This window comes from Cynocephalus volans, chromosome 5 (assembly GCF_027409185.1).
Source record: "Cynocephalus volans isolate mCynVol1 chromosome 5, mCynVol1.pri, whole genome shotgun sequence".
In the NCBI taxonomy this organism is placed as follows: domain Eukaryota; kingdom Metazoa; phylum Chordata; class Mammalia; order Dermoptera; family Cynocephalidae; genus Cynocephalus; species Cynocephalus volans.
The window spans coordinates 156,684,935-156,706,723 of record NC_084464.1 but is presented as its reverse complement, the minus strand read 5'-3'; the positions used below and the strand labels follow the sequence as shown (position 1 = coordinate 156,706,723).

At 47.3% G+C, this 21,789-nt stretch overlaps 1 protein-coding gene across 3 annotated transcripts in view; it reads right to left on the bottom strand.

Annotated features, from left to right (window-relative positions):
* Window positions 1–81: 81 nt before the first annotated feature.
* Window positions 82–21,789, bottom strand: part of TMEM181 (transmembrane protein 181) — a 47,553-nt gene continuing 25,845 nt past the window's right edge. For all 3 annotated transcript variants that reach the window (XM_063096219.1, XM_063096220.1, XM_063096221.1), the window contains exons 7-17: window positions 14,683–14,763; window positions 12,898–12,997; window positions 12,226–12,356; window positions 11,891–11,982; window positions 10,852–10,909; window positions 9,538–9,640; window positions 8,957–9,008; window positions 6,333–6,415; window positions 5,111–5,200; window positions 3,750–3,816; window positions 82–3,349 (exon numbers count right to left, since the gene is read on the bottom strand). In XM_063096219.1, coding sequence (XP_062952289.1) covers window positions 3,271–3,349; window positions 3,750–3,816; window positions 5,111–5,200; window positions 6,333–6,415; window positions 8,957–9,008; window positions 9,538–9,640; window positions 10,852–10,909; window positions 11,891–11,982; window positions 12,226–12,356; window positions 12,898–12,997; window positions 14,683–14,763 — 936 coding nt within the window. In that variant the 3' untranslated portion in view covers window positions 82–3,270. The remainder of the gene's footprint in view (window positions 3,350–3,749; window positions 3,817–5,110; window positions 5,201–6,332; window positions 6,416–8,956; window positions 9,009–9,537; window positions 9,641–10,851; window positions 10,910–11,890; window positions 11,983–12,225; window positions 12,357–12,897; window positions 12,998–14,682; window positions 14,764–21,789) is intronic.

The following is a 21,789-nucleotide window of genomic DNA, read 5'->3' as shown; positions in this document are numbered from 1 at the left end:
GCCCTTTTATTGAAGCACTCATGTCTGAGGTCAAATTAACGCCACATGCACAGAGCAAACAAATCAAGATACATATAAGAATTGAATATTAAAAATTTATTAATGTTTATGAGAAAAGTAGGGCCAGAATGAAGTCATTTCCAAAACATGAGTTTGCCATAAATAAACATCTATTCACTTTTGCCTGACTGATTACGACCACTACTCTGTGATCAGGTGGCACTGTGCCCCACTGACAGTTCCAGAAGCAAATACAGAGTTCTGTCTTTCCTCTAGAGTTCAACATTTAGTGTTTTATGTTACAAATATTTACAGTCTGTAAAAAGGCAGTTTTCAGTAGCAGAAACTCCTGTTTCATAGTATGGTATTATAGTTACCAGTATATCTAAAACATCATGTCAAGATAAACACAACAAAAAGTCACAGACTAAAGCAACTTCCCTTTGGCCTGGGGAAACTAGCTTTCTTTTTCCCCCAAAAAGTCTAACCAACCTCTAAGGCAACTGGCTTCTAAAACCCTCAAAATACACAAATACACTTTAGTGTTTAAAAACTAAAGTCATTACTAAATGTTCATAGTAACATCCCTTTTAATTATCCCTTTTATGAGCGTCTGCCTTTCCTGTGAAAAGGATTCAGGAAATAAGTTACCAGCCACGTTACAACCTATTTAACATAACTGTACTTTTAGTAAATAGTTCATGGAATACTTGAGGCAGGTGACATTTGTCTTGTAACCTGTCCCTTTAGTGGGTTAGATTTACATAATGTATCTAAATTTTTATTTTAATCTTTAATTAAGTATAGTAACAACCTTACCAACCTTGAATATCTCCTCTAGCCTTTCAAATGGGGCTTAAGAGAAAACGGCACCACTTCACTGCTGTAAAGATTTAATAATAAATCAAGCGGACCTATTATCCACATGGATAATGAAGCTCTCCCTAGGGAAACTGAAATACCTCTGCTCATCTTCCAGGTTCCCCTAGACTGGACCAGTATAAAAAAATATCCCAAAGATGATGTCATTGAAACCATTACCACGATAGAACTAAAGTCAGCCCTTTGAATTTATAATTTGTTTGCAAAACTTTGAATACCCATGAAGAAAAACAATTTTCTTGCTACTGTCAAAAGTTTCTGGCAGACTTTAAGTGTTTTAATCTAATACCTAGGGCACATATTCTACACGCTAAATGCTATATACTTTAAGCAAATTTTTACATGGAGTATGTAAATGTTGATCTATATGATATACCAGGTAAGAGAAATTGAAAATGCATGGTTTAATAAAGAATCATTTTCCCCTTAAGTACTTTTTTAGTAAATTTTTTTCTTGTTTCCAACTTAGTTACAAAAAGTAAATAAATACTCCCATATTTTTCAATTCATCGATGCCATGAAGAATCAATGTATGAAGATACTAGTCATCAAATTTTTAATTACACCATAGGACAAAGACAAGTTTTAAAAAGTTCTAATGTATATGGCTAAATGCCTCAAATATTTTACATTTACTGATAAACAGCATTCTAAATCACAGACAATGATTAAAACTTGTAAACGCTATCACATATTAGAATATGTTAATCAGCACAAGTAAGTCTTCATCAATTTACATAAAATATTAGAAGTTGTAAGATTTGGTAACAGAAAATTTTTTTCAACACCTCAGTACACAGAATCAAAAAAAGTCATACCATTGTAAATGTAAAAATCATGTAAACTTGAATTACCTCTTCCATTATACAGTTGTTTTAATTTAAACATTTATATTTACAAGGTTTTTAAAACAAATGTGAATGAAATCCATACTAAAGGTACATTATCATTGAAATTTAAATCGAAAAGAAAGGTAAGTCACAACGAATGGTCTCATGAACATCTCTGAGGTCCCAGCACTACCTGCAGTGGACCAGAACCTGTAGCTCTGAATGATAATCTGAGGGTCGATGCATAGATGGAGGAAACACAGGTAGTGGCTGCAGAATGGGACAATGGTCTCCTGGACCTCTGTACTCACCACGATGCCATCAGTCAGGATGGCTACAGTTACCACATGTGAGTAATTAAGAGACACTGTGTGTGTCGAGGGAGAACCAAAGGAGACATCTGGACCAGACTTCTCTATTGAGTGTCTGACAAAAAGGAACTGGGAACTCTCCTGTGATGCCTGATTCAGTAGCGCAGAGCCATTTCCACAGAGTAATTCCTCTGCTCATGGAGAATCACGGGAATCACGGAGAACAGGGAATGATGACCAAGCAAGTTGCCTTCTACCCAAAGATGGTTCTCCATAAGCCATTTAAAATGTTTTAATTTCTTTGCATCTAGTTTCCAGATGTGAAATTGAAAAACTTTTTGGTAATAATCTATATTATTGTATCAATCATTCATCTAGCTTTTATTCGAAAAAAATTAAGTTCTATGGGGTTTTATATTCAACAGAGTTGCAGAAACTACTATTTATTGGAAAGGTAAGAGTTACCCTCTTGCACACCCCAAGCACCAGGGAAATCCATTCATATTCATGTATATACGCACACACAGGCCCTTACAAAACACTGTGGCGACAATACCTCACCCACGGGAGCTGGTGACTTGTAAATTATCTTAGCCTTGGTGACAGTGGAGGGCTAGAAGCCAGCCCTCCTTCATTCCCCTAATGAGTGGTAACTTACATGGGTCACAAAATGTGGTCAATCTAAGTTTCACTCATTCCAGTCATTTCAGATGCTTGGTTATCCAGGGCACTGACCACTCCGTGGGGAAGAGCTGCCCTCCTGAGGCAGCCACAGAAATAGGTTTCCCTTTGAGTGTAAAGGGTCAAAAAAACAATACCATGGGGTAAGAAAAGGGACAAAAGGAGTAATGTTGCCATGCTGCGGACCTTAGTCATAAGGGCTCCCCATGAACTTAGAATTTAAAAAAGGAAGTACATAATTCTTTCTACCACAAACAGGAGTAATTTCTCTTCACCACCGAAAACCTGCTTTCATCTGAAATCTTTGTAAAAGGGATTTGGCAGCTTAAACTTTTACCTGGCACTTTCTTCCCAAATAAATGTAGCCACCCTGACAATAAATTTGGCCCAGCGTTTACATTTGCACTCAGTTTTGGTTTTCCTTTTTAAAGTATGTAAACAAATAAGGAACAGGAAATCTTTGCTTATAAGAAAAGTCTGAACAGAAGCAGGTGCAGGGAAGGCCAGGGAACGGTGGCTGAAGACAACGTCCAGGCTCCTCGCCGCCCTGCTGACCCGCTGAGGGCTCAGTCACTATCCGACTCCTCCTTGTACTTGGCGCGAATGGCCTGGCCGTTCTGCAGAGGCATTTCTTCATAGTCACTCCTATTATAAAAGAGACCTTTGATACCATTCAACTTTTGACAGCTCCTTCTCACACACACGCCGTTCCAACAAGAACTCATGACACAGCTTGACTCAATTTCCTATCGCCAACTGATACTGCCCACTCCATCCCCCAACCCCCAATTACCAGGCCCATCAGTCCAGAAAGAACTGTTCTTCCTGTGGTCACCTCACCACACACTGTAGGTATTCAGCAGAAAGGAACACCACTAAAGCTAAGCCTGAATGATGTGAAAACAGAAAGCTGTGGAATCACATGATACTCCCAGGTAAATGGAATACCTTAAAAATAATTTTAGAATAAGAGCCATTCAGTAAAGACACAGAGCCAGGCTGGAATGCCCACGGTCAGATGAACTTGAAAAAGACAGTGACTTACCCATAAATCACATCATCATCAGAGTCATTTAACATGGAAAACGCAGGATTATCTTTCAGCTGGGACTCTGAAAACCAACAAAAGCATTTTTTGAAATATATTTATTATTATTATTATTATTGTTTACATTACACCAAAAAATATATTTATTATATTATTGTTTACATTACACCATTAAAGCATTTTCATAGTGAAAAAAAAAAAAAAAGGAAGGATGGAGGGGGCGTGGCCGAGGTCCTTGGTACCCCCTCATTCCAGCGGGGGAGCACAGGGGGCTTCTGGTGGCGGCTCGGTCATGACCGGGCTGGATGCAGACTTTGTGGGGGAGTGGCTGAGGCCCTTGACCCCATGCTGCTCTAGCTTGGGAGCCCGGGGTGCTTCCAGTGGTGGCCTGGTGGTCGTCACTGGGCTGGATGCAGACATGGGGCGGGGCAAACAAAAGCATTTTCATCTTGAGCAATTTATGTTATTAGCCTGGAGGGGCAGGATGCTGTCCTGAAGAAAGGACAGGAGTCAGAAAGAGCTGGATTCAAATCCCAGACTCCACCATTTGTTATCTGTGTGAACTGAGCAAACTACCCACTCTCTCGTCTAGGAGGTGGGGCCGGCCACCTGCGTGGCAGGTCGCTGTGCAGATGAAGCAATGCGGCCTGTGGGAAAGAAGCGTGGACCGCAGGGCCCGCACTCGCTGCCTCTTGTCCACACAGGAGTCGGGGCTGGAAAATGGGCCCCCGGAGGTGCAGACCTGCTCTGCCTGCTCCCGCCCAGTCCCTGGACCTGCAGCAAGCCACTTCAAAGTTTAGTCATCTGTAAAATGGAAGCAACGACACCTTGTCATAAAGTTGCTGTGAAGCTCACAGGAGACCTGTTCAGGCAGGTGCTCTGAAAGCTCCAGCATGATAAAAAATATCAGGAGGGGTTGTGCCCGTGTACCAGCGAGTTCTCATCCCGCTCACTCCCTGTGCAAGAGGGCCGTTTGTTCTACTTTTGGGGTGGTGTTTTTTTTGTTGTTTTTTGGGGGTTTTTTTATATCTTTCGGCTTCCTTTTGAATGGTTGCAACACTGATATTCAACAGACTTTATTTCATATGGCTGATGGACATATTGCTTGTGCCAGGACCCACTAACAAACTAAATTTGCCTCATCATGCACTGTACTGACACAGCACAGGTTCAACGCAGGCTGTGCTCTAACTAAACGTGGAGCTCACCATGTAAACTTACCTGGTCCCTCTCTGCCAAAAGGAGGCACTGTGAACCGTGCACCCAGCGTTAATACAAAACCAGGTTAGAGGGTCCTGAACAGACAGAGACTTCTGTGTCAGCTACCCAGCCAGCAACCAGACCCCAGGGTGGCTTACCATACAGGGCATTCTTCGATGGAGAATACACAAAGGCCAAAGTGTAGAGGTAAAAGTTCAACAAGCCATAGAAAGATAAGAATTCAGCTGGTGATGCTGGTCAAGGGAAGAAATACCATGTCTGGACACGTCAGTTGGTGGCCTTGTTTCCAACCTGGCTGCTCCTCCTAACCGCCAGTGACCCCTCCTAGCACAACCCAACAACTAGTACCGGGGTAACATAACCCAGGCGTCAGGATGCTGTAGTTCTAGCCCACAGCCAGAGGTCACAATGACCTCTCAAGGTCACAGTGACAGGTGACCCCTATCAGTGCGCACCTCGACCCACTGAGACACATCTTTCTGGGGTGTTCCTCTCTCAGGCACGGAGAGTAGGATCTGATGGGATCAAGTTATCTGTGAAGGGCAGGAAGGTCACAGGCATATGCGTGAATCGAAATTTCTAGACACAATAATGAAATGAGGAATTGGAAACACTCTCAAGCCAGTTGTTCTTAACATTTTGTGGATAACAGACCCCTTTGAGAAACTGATAAAAGCTGAGATTCAGTCACAAAAAAACTGAAAAATCATGCATTGATTCTGAGGACGTAACAGGTCCCAAGGCAAGAACCCAAGACTTGAAGGATTTACACCCTAAGTGTCCTCATCATCAGAGAGAGTAGAAAGCACACAGGTAACCTATTGTACACCTGACTGAGGACAGGGCACCGGGAGGTCTCAGGTACAGTGAGAATTGAAGGAGATCCCAGCAATTTATGAGCCCAATCCTAGGTACACACGCTCAACCTGTCGTAATTGTCAGGTCCCGTAGAAACTGCACATCTGGCGAGACGCTGTCAGGGAGGGAGGGCACTCACATCAGCCCCTGGCCGGGCGTCAGTGCTCTGCTGGAGGGAAGCGTGAGTGCACCTCGCTGACCTGCATAGCCCCTGCCTCACCGGCAGGAAAGCGGCAGGGACGGAGGGCAGCTTTGAGCGCTGGTGTCCCTGAGTTTGCATGCAGACTCTGCCACTTGTTAACTGACCTTCGCCCTGCCACCTCTTCCCAGGGCTGAGTGGGGCCTCTCTGCACAGTCCAGGCACACTAGGTCCCTGGAGGCCTCCAGGAGACAGGTCACAAGGAGCTAGTTTGTCTCCTGCCAAGAGTCACAAACCTAAAACGCTAACCACTGCAAGTAGGGGCGTTCCTGAAGCCCAGTGTCTTCCAGTTAAAAGGATATAATTCTGGTAGTGAGTCGACAGTTCAGCCACAAAACTGTCTTGTAACACTCGTGCTCCAAACCTTAAATAAAGGATGACGATGCTGAAAAAAAATGGGGGCAGAGACAGTATGTAAAAATATACAAAGAAAGGGCACTAGCTTCACATGACTTTCGCCCCGTTAACACTCACAGTCTACTCACTGTTACTTCTGCATGGAAACTTCTGCACACGCCCCACATGCACACAGGACCCCCTGCCTCTGGGTTCTCAGTGTCAGATCCAGGGGGCTCGGGCACGGCTGCTGTGGGACAGAATCAGCTGACCCCACTGCAGACCACGCCACGATGCAATCGGGCCGAAGCAGTGCCCCTTCTCTCACTCTCTCCACCCACGCTGTCAAGACCACCTCCCACAACATGTCGCCCCCTCCCCAAGGGAAGCCTGCTCCTCCTCAGTCACCATCCCCCTCCACGGGCTGAGGACTCACACGGAGGAAAAAGCAACGCCTTTGGGTGGGACGGACGCCTGCTCGTTCACTCAAATGACAACCAAGGACCTGCATGCTGCCACCTGGTGGCCCTGGAGCCACTCCACAGCCCCCATCCCGTACCACCTCCCCCCCATCAGCCCACGGCCACCGTAGCATGGCAGCCAGACTGGCCACCTAACGAAAATGTAAACCAGTTCCCGTCACCTCCCAGCTTAACACCCTCCAAAGACTCCCCGTCACAGAGAATAAAGCCTGCCCTCCTCCTGGGGGCCACGTGCCCACGCCCTCGCCGTCCCCAGCCAGGCCCACGTCTCTTCAGGGCTCCTGCATCAGGCCCCTGGCTAGTGTCACCTCCTCAGAGGGACGGCCCTACCTGCCACCTAAGCAGCCACTTGCTTCTGCCATCGTCTCGCTGCCCTGCTTTGTTTTTGCTACGGCACGAGGCTGTGTGTTTACTTGCTTCCCACCTGCCCTCCTCTGTTGGAACATAAATGCCACGACAGGGATGAAGCGTCTGACACTCAGTGACTGTCTGCAGAGAAACGTGTCAGTGCCCTGAGCTCATGAGAAGGAGGATCACAAAAGCGGAACTTCCAAGACAGACCGGACAGAGGTCACCAAGCGTGGACAGCAGCTCCCGACCTGCGGACTGGGCAGCTCGAGCGTGAGGGTGCAACAGAGAAGGTGTACGTGTGTCACAGAGTGTGAGGTGTGTGTGAAAGTGCGTGCAGGTGTGAGGTGTGTGTGTGGGGGTGTGAGTGTGGGTGTGAGGTGTGTGTGAGTGCGCGTTTGGGTGTGAGGTGTGGGTGTGAGGTGCGAGAGCGTGGGTGTGGGTGTGAGGTGTGTGGGTGTGGGTGTGAGGTGTGTGAGTGTGTGTGGGTGTGAGGTATGAGTGTGGGTGTGAGGTGTGTGTGTGTGGGTGTGAGGGGTGTGTTTGGATGCGTGGGTGTGGTTGTGAGGTGTGTGTGTGTGTGTGGCTGTGAGGTGTGTGTGGCTGTGAGGTGTGTGTGGGTGTGAGGTGTGGGTGTAGGTGTGAGGTGTGGGTGTGAGCTGTGTGTGTGCGTGGGTGTGGTTGTGAGTTGTGTGTGTGTGGATGCGTGTGAGGGGTGAGTGTGTGGGGGGGTGCGGGTGTGGGTGCAGGTGTGAGGCATGTGTGAGAAGTCACAGGGACAATGTGTGCACAAGCGCTGCACACAGAGTATTCAGAACACCCGCGCACCCTGTCCTCGTATGAACTGAGACACTGAATGAAGTCCATGTGCGTGTGTGTGGGAGTGTGGGTGTGGGTGCGGGTGTGAGGTGGGTGTGGGTGTGAGTGTGGGGGGTGTGTGTGTGAGAAGTCACAGGGACAACGCGTGCATAAGCACTGGACACAGAGTACTCAGAACACCCGCGCACCCTGTCCTCGCATGAACTGAGACACTGAATGAAGCCCAAGCTCCCTGAGGGGTCCAAGCTGAAGCCACACACTCGCAGGTGGTGAAGGACCCAGGTGCCCACAAGAGTCTGCACCCTCAGCAGGGCTGGGACCTGGCGAAGGGCTGTGTGGCTCCCATTAAGGAAAAGGCCCGGCATCTGCTTTTTTACCTCTTGAACAACCAAAAAAGAAACGCAGATAACTAGACGTTTTCCCCCTCTGGATTTTGATTTTAGCAGAAAGAAACAAACCATAACCAACCAATTGTCTACACCTTTTTCCAAGAAACCACCTCCATGAACAGCTAGACGCCTGCCTGCGGGGTCCTCCTCCCCAGCCCCGGCCCCTGTCCCACAGGACATCTGCCTCCCCCTGCTGCTTGCGCTCCTGCTGTACTAACTCAGGCTAAGTTACAGTCCTGTCCTTGGAGCACCAAAAGGACCCCAAGGTCCCCAGTACCCTTCACGTACATCTTGCGCTATTCTGCTCCTCTCATGCAGGTGACCGTGTACACCACACACATGCAGGTGTCAGGATGAGGCAGGAACTTACACACCAGCCGGTGCGCCCAGGCCACCACCCGCGGTCACCCCCACCCTTGGTAAGAAGCCCTCCAATGTAGTATGTCTGGCCAAAATACCTTGAAACTATCCCCACAGAAGGAGAAAGCAGATATTTATAACAGTAAAATAAAAGTCCAGTTCTGCTTTTTTCCAGAAACAGAGTCTTCTTACCTAATGACAAGCACTACGAATGTCAACGCTGTCAAGAATTTTAACCTGAGATCTGAAAAAGAGAGAAATGCTCCGTTAAACAACCTTGGAAGTAAATTCCACTTTTATCTCAGAGATCTTAAAAACAAAACAAAAATAAAGCAAAGCTCTGCACAAATCCCTCTTCCCTCTGGACTTCAAAGCTCTATTTTGCCTGCAGCCCAGGAGCCATGCCGCCCACCTCACCAGGGCCCAGGGCAATGCAAGGGAGGCCAGGGCCACCATCCTTTGCTGAGACAGACTGGGGGAAAGAATCCTGTGAGATCAGGGTGACCTGCCTGGAGTCTAAGGCTAAGAGAACAGCCCGGCCGGCTGCTCTGCAAGGTGCAACCCCAGGGCCTTCCTCCAAATGGCCACAGTGATCGTCTGAGGCCCATTGTGGCTCCTAGGGACCAAAAGTGCTGGTCACCAGCTTGTGGGAATGGACAAGTTCCCGGGCTCCCTCAGGTAAGGCCCCTTGCTTAGGAGACTCCAGCTGCTTCTCCCCCCGGCGATGTCCTTCCTAGGACCCCTGTGCTGGGTGTCGCTGCAGCAGTGCTCACCCACATAAGGCATGTGGCGTAGCTCAGAACACGCCCGCACTATCAAGAACAACAGGTATGAAATGTACACAGCTGCCACCACCATGAAGAAGATCTTCATTCCCTGGAAGGAAACAAGACAGGCCCTTGAATAGGGACAGCCCAGTGCTCATCCCCTTCCTGCGCCACCATGTAAGGCAAAGCCCGATGTTTTCAGCAGGGGCTCAGAACCCTGAAGATCACTCCAGGAAACAGAACGAGAATGGGCTCCATGGTTGAGGGTCCTCTCCGTCCCCTCTGAGCACAGGCAGCTCACCCCAAGGGCACCCCAGCCCTTGTGAATCGGGGAGCAGGAGGCAACTCCTCCTGCCCATGTGGCGCTCCCAGCTCAGGCCTGGGGCACGGTGGGCTCAGCACAAGGGCAGCTGCCGTCCACCTCTCTCCCGGGTGGGACTTGGCTCCCTGCCCTGCTCAGGAGGATGGGGCCCCGTGTCCAAGACAGGCCCAGCCTCAACTTCCCTGGACCCTTGCTTTCTTATCTGTGAAACGAGGGGCCTGGAGTAGATGCTCCATGACACACTGAGTCTAAAAGGACACAATTTTATAATTCTATCACAGGAAGACAAAACACTTCTGAAGCTAGAAGCTGAGACAGGGAAGGCAGGTCAGTGGCTTCTGACGAGGGTCAGGCTCCAGGGGGATGGCACCACCGCTCTTTGAAAGCCCACAATAGAGCTCCACGGCCCCTCTGCGGAGTCTCCAGCCCAACCCATTTTCCCGTCCCTTCCCTGTCCTCTCAGTCCCAGAATTCCCTCTCATGGCCAAGGCAGGGAGCACTGGCCTGCAAGGCAGGAACCAAGATTCTGTTTCTGCCTCAAAAGAACCCATGTGACGTTAGCCTGGGCCTTGTTCCTCAACTGTACAATAAAGGGATGGGACTGGGTCGGCCTTTCAGGCGTGCTAGAAGTCTCTGGCGTTTGTGTGTCCTTCGGGAGTGGACGCAGGCCACTCTGTTCCCCTCCAGCCCCTCAGGCCTGGCTCTCGACCACCTGGCTGGGGTGGGCAGGGCCAGCCACTGAGAACCACAGTGATGCTGCCGGTGCGCTGACCTTCTAAGAGCTGCCACCCTGCCTGCCACACACCTAAGACGGGACATAAAAACATACTTTTAAAGAGTTTATTTTTCTCAAAGTTTCCACCTTGAACTATTCACAGTCCTTCCCAGGTAGCCAGTTAGCAAGCTTGTGGCAACAGCAGAATTTAAGTTAAAAAATTCAGTAATTTATAAAAACAGCATTAAAAAAAAAATCCTTATGGTCCATTTACAATCCTTACCTGAAAATTTCCGGTGTCAACTCGATACTGGTACATTGGATCATGTAATTCATTAATTCTAAAAAATGACATTATGAAAAAATTATAGATTAATAACTAATTTTACCTTTTACTTCACACTTTTCCTCACTTGATTTTGTGCTTTTTAAAAAACATATTAATGTAAACTACTTGCTACCAATAGTGAAGGATTTTTAAAAGCAATGTTAAATTTACAAGAAATCCTAAATTTCATATATCACCATGAAAAAGCATACAATGTGACTAACTGCCCACATTCATCAGTGTTGTGAAGCTACAGCATTTTTTATTACAAAAATCCCTGCACTATTTATATTGCAATCCTAAGAGCTGTTTTTCCAGGCCCCTTTTTACTGGCCTATGTGGCCGCTATGAAACAGACAGACATACAAAGCAGTAAGAGTCAATATAAACTTCCATGAGATCAATTTCCAAAGTGAAAATGGGCTGCCGGAATGTCAGGGAAGCAAGGATGGGGACAGAAGCAGATGGGGGCAAAGTCCTATCATGCCATGGGTCACTGTGCCATGAAATTAGGCGTGCCAGGCTCCAAAAATCACACCCTCAAATGGAACCGCTCCACGGAAAGTCTTATTCTGGTGAATCAGGCTGTTCCTATGCTAGGCTTCCACTGTGGTGCCATTTTATAGAAGGACAAAACTACTAATAAAGGTAGACCTCAGGAGCTAGTGGGAGGGTTGGGAAGTTCGCAGATGCAGCAAAAGAGGAAACTGGAAAAGCTGGTGCACCACAGAGGCCAGGAGCCGACCTGAGCATCATTCCTACAAGCAAAGTCTTCGTCTTTCTGAAGAAGGAATTTTTTCTTTCCCATCTTAGACTAGTGGACTCATGTATTCTCTACAAGTCACTCAAGCAGAAACAAGTCATCCGGCCAAGTTTGACACAAGGGGAGAAATTCCTTTCTGCATGAGTTCACAAATGCATCAGACTCTGGGTCTGCCCACCTCTGCCGGGTGCTTGTCACGACTGGAGTTTCACACAGAGCAGAGTTACTCACGTTTGCCATATTCCTAGTGTAACAGAAGCCAACCACAGTAGTCCAACGATGAAGAATTTAGGCAAATAGAAAGTTAAACACTTTCTTTCTCCCTAAAAAGCAAAATTAATAATAATAATGATAATGATAATAATTCTAGCAAACCATTAATCCCTCATAGACTATACTAGATCACAGATAACCAAAGCATTTCTACATAAAGTGCGTTCTTGTATTCAGCATGAGGCTGAAGACGGCTTTTCGCAGACGAACTCATCTTTCAGGATTCGCAGCAGAGTTTGGAGCCGAGGACTCAGTCTTCCACCTCCCGGCGGTGCTGAGGGCTGACGGCCTACCTGAACCCGTATCCCATGGTACACACACAGCCAGAAGAGCAGCAAGGCGCACAGGAACACAGACTGAAAGAGATCGTCCAGCATCCCTGGGAACCAGTTGTTCACCAGAAAAGACAGGGGGAAGAACGGGTCTGGAAGGCAAGGGGAGAAAAGGAGCAGGGAAACACGGCTTGCCAGCCCTTCATAAGGTCAGAACCCACCATCGGTCTCTCCCTGATTGGAGCCAAAGGAAAGGTGGTGAACCAAAGGCTGTTTTGCTTTTCAAAACACCTAAAAGCCAGTGAACAGACTGTCCCAGTGGTCACACCCGAGCGCCAGATGCCCTGCCATCAGCCCCTCCCATGGGCCGGGGAGTTCCATGCTGCGGCTCGGGAAGCAAAGGCTTCTGGAGCAGGGAAAGTGGAACAGACAGCCGTGTCTGGCCACCTTCAGCCAAGTTCCAGGACCGCTGTGTGTGTAGCACGTCCAAGTTTTAAGCGGCAAAGCAGTCGCTTACTTGCTAAAGACCCAGGCATCTGCCTCAGCTTGTGAAACATGGCTCCTGGGGAGCGGGCAGCTGCTGCACATTCCTCTGGGCTCCCCACAGGCTCTCCTAGAGACTGGGCCGCCTCCAGGACACCTTCCAACTTTATGTCTTAAAGGGGAACGTTCCAAAATGAAAATGGCACCTACCGTTGTAAAGTAGCAGTAGAGGCAAAAGAATAGACATCCACTTCTGCTCGATGCCCCAGTCCCTCATGGAGAACTTGCGGAGGGAGTGTGCAAACAGGCACTGCAAACCAAACCAGGCCTCGGTCACCAGCCCTGCTCGCACCTTGCTTGCATGTGAGGTTAAGTCGCCCCAAACTGATGGTCTAGAGGCCAGGCCAAGACCTGCTGAGTTAAGCCTGGGTTGAATTGACTACTGTGGCCCGGGGGGGCCAGCAGTGACAGCTGAGAAAAGATGGGTCACTGCTGCAGGGGCCACAGGTGAGAACAGGCTGTTCTCACAGGGGCAGGCAGGGAGGAGGGACATAGTGGCCACCGATCCCCTGCAAAAAGAAAGGGCACCCACCCCTCCCCTCCACCTGGGCAGACTGACCAGCACACTGAAGGACCAGCCAGGGCACAGGCCACATCTGTGGATCCTACGAGCAGGCCACCCACTCGCAGCAGTGCACCATTTACAGACAGCACCAGCTGCTATGTAGAGCACTGGGGCTCCCCAAGGCAAGGCCAAGAGAACGGGGCTCCTAGTCATGGTCAGAGGATGTGTCTATTTTCAAACAGCTCCTTGAAGAGGTGTGTTGGGCCCATGGGAGAGGTTTCTTTAAACTGCTTTAAAACACATACCTTGTGATTTTTAGGCCTGGGAGTTTTTTTTGTTTTGTTTTGTTTTTTCTGTAATCTAACATAAGGCAATAATTTTCCAGGCAATCTGTATTTCCTGGCCCGTGGGCCATGTTCCCCAGTCCAAGTTTTCTGGTAAGGCTCAGGCTTATTTCTCTTTTTTAAGAACATAGAGCCTTGGGTGCCAGCTCTTGGGCCCCAGAATCCCAGGCACCAGAGAGGCTTCAAGAAATAGCAGGGACTGGACTTCTGTACGGACCAGGTATAACGGCCAGCTCTCCATTCCACTTATGAAGCTTGCCATGGAGAGCACTGGGATTCTGAGGCCCTGGCTTGGCCTGAGCACAGCCACCTCCAGCCCCGCAGACCGCAGCGCCCACACCCTGCCCTCCAGCCACACTTCTCCTCGCCTGTCCATTGAGGGCCTGTGTCCTTCAGAAGGTAGTAAGTCTGCAAAGTACCAAGTGTTCCTCGGGTGGCAACCGGAGCAGCCACCACGGCAAGAGAGACACATCTCCTAAATGTCACACCCTACACCCTCCCTGTCAGTGTCAGGGTGAGCAGCGGATGAGGGCAAGGTCACCCTCCAGATGGCGCTAAGTCATTAAATGAAGCACACTTCTTCCTCCTCCAACTTACAAATTCTCATCGTCACAGACTGGGTCTCTGCGGAGCCCTGTTATGTTTCTAAGGCTAAGCATCTCCCGTTGTGGACTCAAACCTCAGATCTCACATAAGCCAAAAGCTTGCATTTCCAAAACCACTTCTCTTTAGCCTTATTCCTGAAAAAGCACAAAGACTGAACCATCCACTATAATTTTCCAAATCTAAAGACCCAAGAGTGTGCTGTATCTGCACCCAAAGACGATCATTCAAATAACACAGAATTCCTTCCATACAGGAGAGAGAACAATGCACAACGATAAAAACTTACTTAAAAGTCAGCGATTTGTAATGACTATCACACTACACAGAAATCCTTACTGAACGATACTGTATCAGACACACAGGATGTTTAGTAACGTCAGGCCTGCCCACTGGACGGAGTGTCTCTGATGACCACAACTGCACATACTAGCATCGTCCAGCTGGGATTCTGCCACGGTCTGCCAGGCAAATGGTACTCACCGTGACGATGAAAGTGAGCACCACAAAGACAAACCGGAACCAAATTTCCAACCGGGAAAATGCGGGGTCATAAGTCTTCCACTAAAACAGAAGGTGAGGAAAAGAATTTGAAAAAAAAATGCATGTAAGAGGAAATACACCAAATTTTTAATAATAGTTATCTCTAGATGTGAGACTATAGGTAATTTTAAATGTTCTTTTTCCTTATACTTTCCTAAATTTTCCAAAATTTTAACACTTAGTACATTTTACTTTTATATTAAAGAACACAGACACAAAAATTCTTGATTACCAAGAGCTGAAAATAGTTTTAAACGGTGTTATGTTAATGATGAATGTGGCAGATAAATTATTCTATAATCATAATAAGAGCATTTGGATTTTGCATCTCCTGTCAAAAATCAGCCTTGTTCATCTCTTTATTAGAAAAAGCCACACTTTCCATTATAAGAAACAGATTTTTAAAATATAAAAATGTTTAAGTGAAACATTTAAATATGATTCTGAAACCAGAAAAGTAAACTGCAATTAAAGTTGTCAGTTCTCATGCTGAAAGAGGACTTCCACGCAAGCTAAGTGTCCTCTAATGCAGCGGAGGCTGCAGACGCCACCTGCTCATGGCAGGGCAGACAGCAGGCAGCCCCGCAACCCTGGTCACGAGCCAGTTCATAAGGATAGCCCAGAATACCGCACAGCACTGGGCCAGGGAGCCCCACCATTCTGATGCACTGAATTAAAATCATCGGGGCAATTTTTAAAATCCACTTCAGAACAGGTAGAGTTACAGCCAGTAGATTTACCCAAAATATTAAAATGCACACACGCGCGCGCACATGCACACGTAGATGGGGACCCTTCTCATATATCTACATGAACAGTTTCAGACCCTAAACCTGAGGCGATGAGAGGCAACATTCTCTGACTGACAGCAAACAACAGGGGTGCTTTCTGGTTTCCCCAAGTCAGGGAGGGGAATCCAAGGGGAGCCTAGTGATCTCCCCAAGTTGTGAACACATGGCTAGGAGTCTAGGGAGACAAGGCGGCTAGAATCCACAGCACAGAGCATTGGAGAGAAGAGGGGTACGGAGAACCCCAGCACCTGCGAAGGGTACCCCTTTATGTCTCCATCTGAATCTTGGTCAGCCCACCAGTGTGAGGAAACCTCCCAAAGGGCCAGGGCCGGACACACACAGGGCCAGTAATGGTGCCTGCTTATGAGAGCAAGAAAAAACTCAGCAGAAGGGCATCGGTAGCGTGCGCTCAACGCTTTTGCCTCAACGGTGGGAAAAAATTAGCCGTACACCTGATGCTACTTTGGTCCCAACTTGCAAAATTTAAAAACAAGGCCTGAAAAGATCAAATCATTTCCACATAACTTAAGAACATCCCAGAACAAGGCTCAAGAATATTTATAAGAATACAAAGCCTAGCAATCAATAATGTTTGGCACTGAATCAAAAATGCGAGATACACAAAAAAGCAAGAAAATCTGAATCACAGTGAGGTAAAAATCTAATCTATCAAGACTGACCCAGAAATCACAGATGACAGGATGAGTAGATAAGGACATGAAGAAGCTAGATGAAAGATTTAACACGTTAAATAGAGACCCAGAAGATTATCAACAGATTAAACACTACAGACGTCAGCGAATGTGAAGACATAGCAATAGAGACTAAAATGAAGCACAGAGAAGAAAAACTAAGGAAAACGAACAGCGTATGAGTCAGCCGTGGGGCAACTTCAAGTGCCCTAACAGACAAACATTTGGAGTCCCTGAATTTGGGAGTGGGGGGTGACAGGAGGACAAAAAAGTGTTTGAAGAAATAATTGCGAAAATTTTTCCAAATTTGATGACAACTATAAACTCACAAATCCAAGGTCAATGAACCCAAGCACAGAAAACACAAACAAAAGTATACCAAGGAACACCATAATCAAACTGTTCAAACAAGTCAGAGAGAAAAATTTTAAAAGGGGTGTAGGATGGGGAGTGAAAGGGCATTATTATGGTGGACAGAGATAAGGACAAAGACAAGGACAGCAGATTTCTTGTCAGAAAAACGCAAGCCAGAGGACAGTGCCCAACATTTTCAAAGTACCATAAATTAAAACAGCAATGCGGTACCGCATCCACGTATTAGAAGGGCTGAAACGTAAGACTGACCACAGTGCGCACTGACAAGGACGGGAAGTCACTGAGCTCTCCGCACGGCTGGTGGGCAGGCAGAATAATACAGCCACTCTGGAAAACAGTGGGTGGGCTTCTCGACCATGTGACCCAGCCATTCCACTTCTACTATTTGCCCAAGAGAAATGAAAGCATGTCTGTACAAAAATCTACACACAGATGTTCACAGCCCCTTTCTGTACAAAAGCCCCAAACTGGAAACGAAGCAAATGTCCATTGGCAGGTGAACAAACAATTTCTGCTGTATCTGCACGATGGCACATTACTAAGCCACAAAAGGAATGATGTGGATACATCCAACGTCATCAGTCAATCTCAAAATAATTACATTGAGTGAAAGAATTCAAACACCATGAACGAGTACACACTGTATTATTTATATAAAATTCTAGAAAATGCAAATGAGTCTGTGATGGAAGTAGATCAGTGGTTGTTGGGGGGGGCGTGAGGAAACCTTTAGGGGGGTGGGTGGTGACAGGTATGCTTTCATCTTGACAATGAGGACGGTATCCCAGCTTTGAGATATGTCAAAATGGGTCAAATTTTATATTTTAAATATGTGCACTTCACTGCATGTCAATTATACTTCAATAAAGCTGTCAAACCAAAATCGACAGCTAACAATTGATGTTAATAAGAATGGAGATCACAGTGATGAAGGGCATATGAATTTTGAAGTCAGACACTTGGGTTCAAATCCCAGCTTTTCTATTTCCTAGTTGAGCAAATTACCTAATCTCACTTAACCTCAAATTTCTCCTCCATAAAATGTGGACACTATCACATACTTCATAAAATTATCATAACATTTAAATGAGATGATGCATATAAAAAGTTAAGCACAGTGCCTAGAAAGTAGCAAAAGTTCAGCAAACAACAGCCACTATTAAAAATCCAAAACATCATATAAGTACTATTATTATTATTGCTATAGTGTTTAAATTCCGTAACAGTATCATATCATTTACAGGATGATCACAGTAGTGATGATATTTGGGGAGAGTGTTGATGTAAACATGATATTCAAATAGAAAAAAGTATAATACATGTCTTGGTTGAAAAATGTGCTCTAAGGCACAATCAAGGAGAGGAAAAAACACAAAATACGTTTAAAGGAACAGTGATGAAAGTATTATTTTTACCCTCACAGGTAAAATAACCATGGATTCCTCTGAAGGAGAGGGGATTGTATCTTAAGATTCCGTCAACAATAGAAAACAAGCGACTCACTTTGAAAATTAACACTAGAAAACAACAACACTACAATCAACAAAGCTAAAATTAAAATATGATTGCCTGTGAGTGCCTGTGAGTGCGGGGCCTTGGGGAGGAGGAACAGGAGTTCGGAGGGGGAGAGCATCAAGCCATACGGGGGGGCACCCAGGCCAGCACCCTCGACCTGCACCCCTGCCCCCCAGGTGCACCCCCGTCCTCCCCTCCCCCACACCCCAGCCCTCTCCTCCCCTCCCGTGTGCCCCCATCCTCCCATCCTCCCCTCCCATGCGCCCCCATCCTCCCATCCTCCCATCCACGCACCTCGTCCTCCCCTCCTCCCCTCCTGTGCGCCCCTGTCCCCCTCCTCCCCTCCTGGGTGCACCTCCGTCCTCCCCTTCTCCCCTCCTGTGCACACCCCCCTGTCCTCCCCTCCTCCCTTCCTGTGCACGCCCCCATCCCCCTCCTCCCCTCCCGGGTGCACCCCTGTCTTCCCAACCTGTGCTCACTCCCCAGAGGTTGCATGTCAGCCACGGCTGAGAGAATCTCTGCGTGGTCCTGAGGCCTGACCAGCCCAGCGGCTCAGCATGGTGTCCACCTGTGCCAAGGGCGTGGTGACTGGCACAGATGTGCCTTCTCCCTTGGGCTGGCCTGAGAAGGACATGGGAAGCTCAGTGAACAGGGCCCGGCCCCTGCACTGCAGACACAGGCCTGGTCCCACAGGTCGGGGCTGGAAGAAGAAAGGTCTACAGGGACCCCAACAGTGTGGACCCAATTCTATGGAATTAGGTTAGGGGTTTTTGTTTGGTTTTGAGTTTATTTCAAACCCCAAAATATATTTTTGAAATTAAAAAGTAAAATAAGTAAAAGGAAATAAAGAGTAAGATTCCCAGAAAACACTCTGGCTTTAGACATTCCCTTTGAAATCTTAAGTGCTGCCACTCCATGCACTAGCTTTTGTGTCAAGGTCACCTCTGGTGTCACAAAGCCTTCTTTGTCCCATAAGAGATGCCGTGAAGTGACACTGGAACAAGCACTCGCCTCATGCTGGAGGGCCTTCTTCCACAGCCACAATCGCGGGTCAGTGCCCAGCTCAGCCACCTGTCCATCCAGCACCTGCTAGGCACCTCCCTGCACCATGCACAAGCGTGATGCCAGATCCCATGCAGGTAAGAAACAAGTGAACTTTGGGAAAAATACAACTGGGAAAAATGCCTCGAGGAGCTGGCTAACTCTTCGGCAGGGAACAAATGCTTTCTCACATCCTCAGAGTCCTGCGAATGGGAAAGCTACAGCAACACCCAGGGTGCGGGGCGCTCCAGAGAGCTGCTGTTCTGCTCCCCGCTGCGCACAGCAACCCCAGCAGCACTGAGCAAGTGCCTGGAATGGAGACCCCGTCCTCAGATTTTTCACCCTGGGTCCTCCAAGGCTTTAAAAACCACATGAAAGGGCCGAGCCCGTGGCGCACTTGGTAGAGTGCTGCGCTGGGAGCGCGGCAACGCTCCCGCCGCGGGTTCGGATCCTATATAAGAATGACTGGTGCACTCACTGGCTGAGTGCCGGTCACGAAAAAACGACAAAAAAAAAAAAAAAAAAAAAAAAAAAAAAAAAAAAAAACCACATGAAAGACACTGTACAGAAATATTTGGGGGAGAAAATGAGAACAATGTATCAAATACAGGTTCAAGAAGCCGGCAGTGCTTATCAACGTATGGCCACTTTTCTCAGTTCACGTGGGAAACCGGAGGGTGTCCACAGATAGAAAACTGAAGGGCTTGGGAACATGGCTTGTTGTTTTAATCTCACCCCCAATCAAAGGTCATGGCTTAGGCAGAAAAAGGAGGAAATGAGACATGAATAGCTGGCTACAGAGTGTCGCTCACAAATCAACCTGAAGAGCACTTATTGAGAGAGAAAAAATGCCCAGATAAGCTGTGAGGACACGAGGCGCTGAGGATGATGGATGTGGTGTGTACAGAGAAGGTGCCTGCAAAAGCACAGGAGAAAATGACAGGAAAACGAGGAAGAGTGGTCTGCATGGTGTCAAAGGTCTACGCCCCACTCCATATGCAGAGCATGGCCAGTGAAACCAACCTTTTTAAAACACAGGAGGTAAGCATTGTCTCGTGAGTAGCAGCAAGACCGAGCAGGTGACCTCATCACCTGAACATGGCAATGGAAGGTACACACGATGCATTCAAAAGAATAAGAGCTGATAAAAGAGGGAGAGAGAGAAGGATCGCCACTTGCTATGGCTTGAACATGTTCCCTCCAAAATTCAACTTGAAACTCAATCCCCTTTGTGGTGGTAATAAGAGGCGGAGCCTTTGGGGAAGTGATTACATCATAAGGGCTCCACCTTCACGAGGCGGGTTAGTGCCTGTAACAGGGCTGGGGGAGCTAGCTTAGGCCCTTTCTGCCCTTCTGTCCCTTCTGCCATGTAAGGACACAGCATTCATCCTTCCCAGAGGATTTGGTGACAAAGCATCATCTTGGAAGCACAGAGCAGCCCTCACCAGACACCAAACCTGCCAGCATCTTGATCTTGAGCTTCCCAGCCTGCAGAACTATAAGAAATAGGTTTCTATTATTTATAAATTACCCAGTGTGTGGAATAGTTACAGCAATAGGAGCAGACTAAGGCTCTGGCATTCTGTGAGCCTACAGACAACACCACTTGGACACCACCAAGGTTTCCAGCTTGTATTTTCCAAAGCTGCAGGTCCAGTCATACCTGAGGCCAATTTAGCCACAGCTAGAGCAGCCAACACAGCTGGGGTGCTGGTGCTGGAAGCGGCTTCCAGAGGTGGCCCTGGACAGTGAGCCTGTAGATGGCACCTCAGGCCTCTTCCCCGAAACCATTCTGTCTCCCTAGGCCTCTGGGCCTGTAATGGAAGGGTTGGCCCCAGAGGCTTCTGCAATACTTTTGAGGCCTTTTTCTCTTCTCTTGATAATCCCTTTCTTTTATACTAATCTTCTAGCACCATTGCATTTTTCTCCTGAAAATGCTCTCTGCTTCTCAGTCACATGTCCAGGCTGCAAATTTTCCAAATCTTTACTCTCTGCTTTCTTTTTAAATTCTGGCTTTAAGTTGTGCCTTTGCTGCCATAACTTGACATAGGCTGTTACAAGTAGCCATGCAGCTTCCTTAATGCTTTGCTGCTTAGAAATTTCTTCCACCAAATACTCTGGCACACAACTCTTAAGTTCCAACTTCCACAAAGTCCTAGGGCATGGACACAATGCAGCTAAATTCCTTGCCAGTTCATAGCAAGGGTGATCTTTGCCCCAGTTTCCAATAAGCTCATCCTCATTTACATCTGAGATCTCAGAATGGCCATTACTGTCCATATTTCTATCAGCTTGCCACCACATAACTAGTTTCTAAGACAGTCCAAACTTTCCTTCATCTATTTGTCATTTTCTGAGTCCTCCAAACTCCTCCAACCTTTGCCTAACACCCAGTTCCAAAGCCATTTCCACATTTTCAAGTATTTGTTACAAGCAACATCCCACTTCTCTGGTACCAATTTTCTGTATTAGTCCATTTCTGTTGCTTATGACAAAATACCCAGAACTGGGTGATTTATAAAGAAAATGAAATTCATTGCTTACAGCTTCAGAGGCTGGAAGTCCAAGTCCAAGGAACACATCTGGTGAGGGTCTTGGTGGTGGTGGCAACAGGAGCCTCACATGGCAGAAAA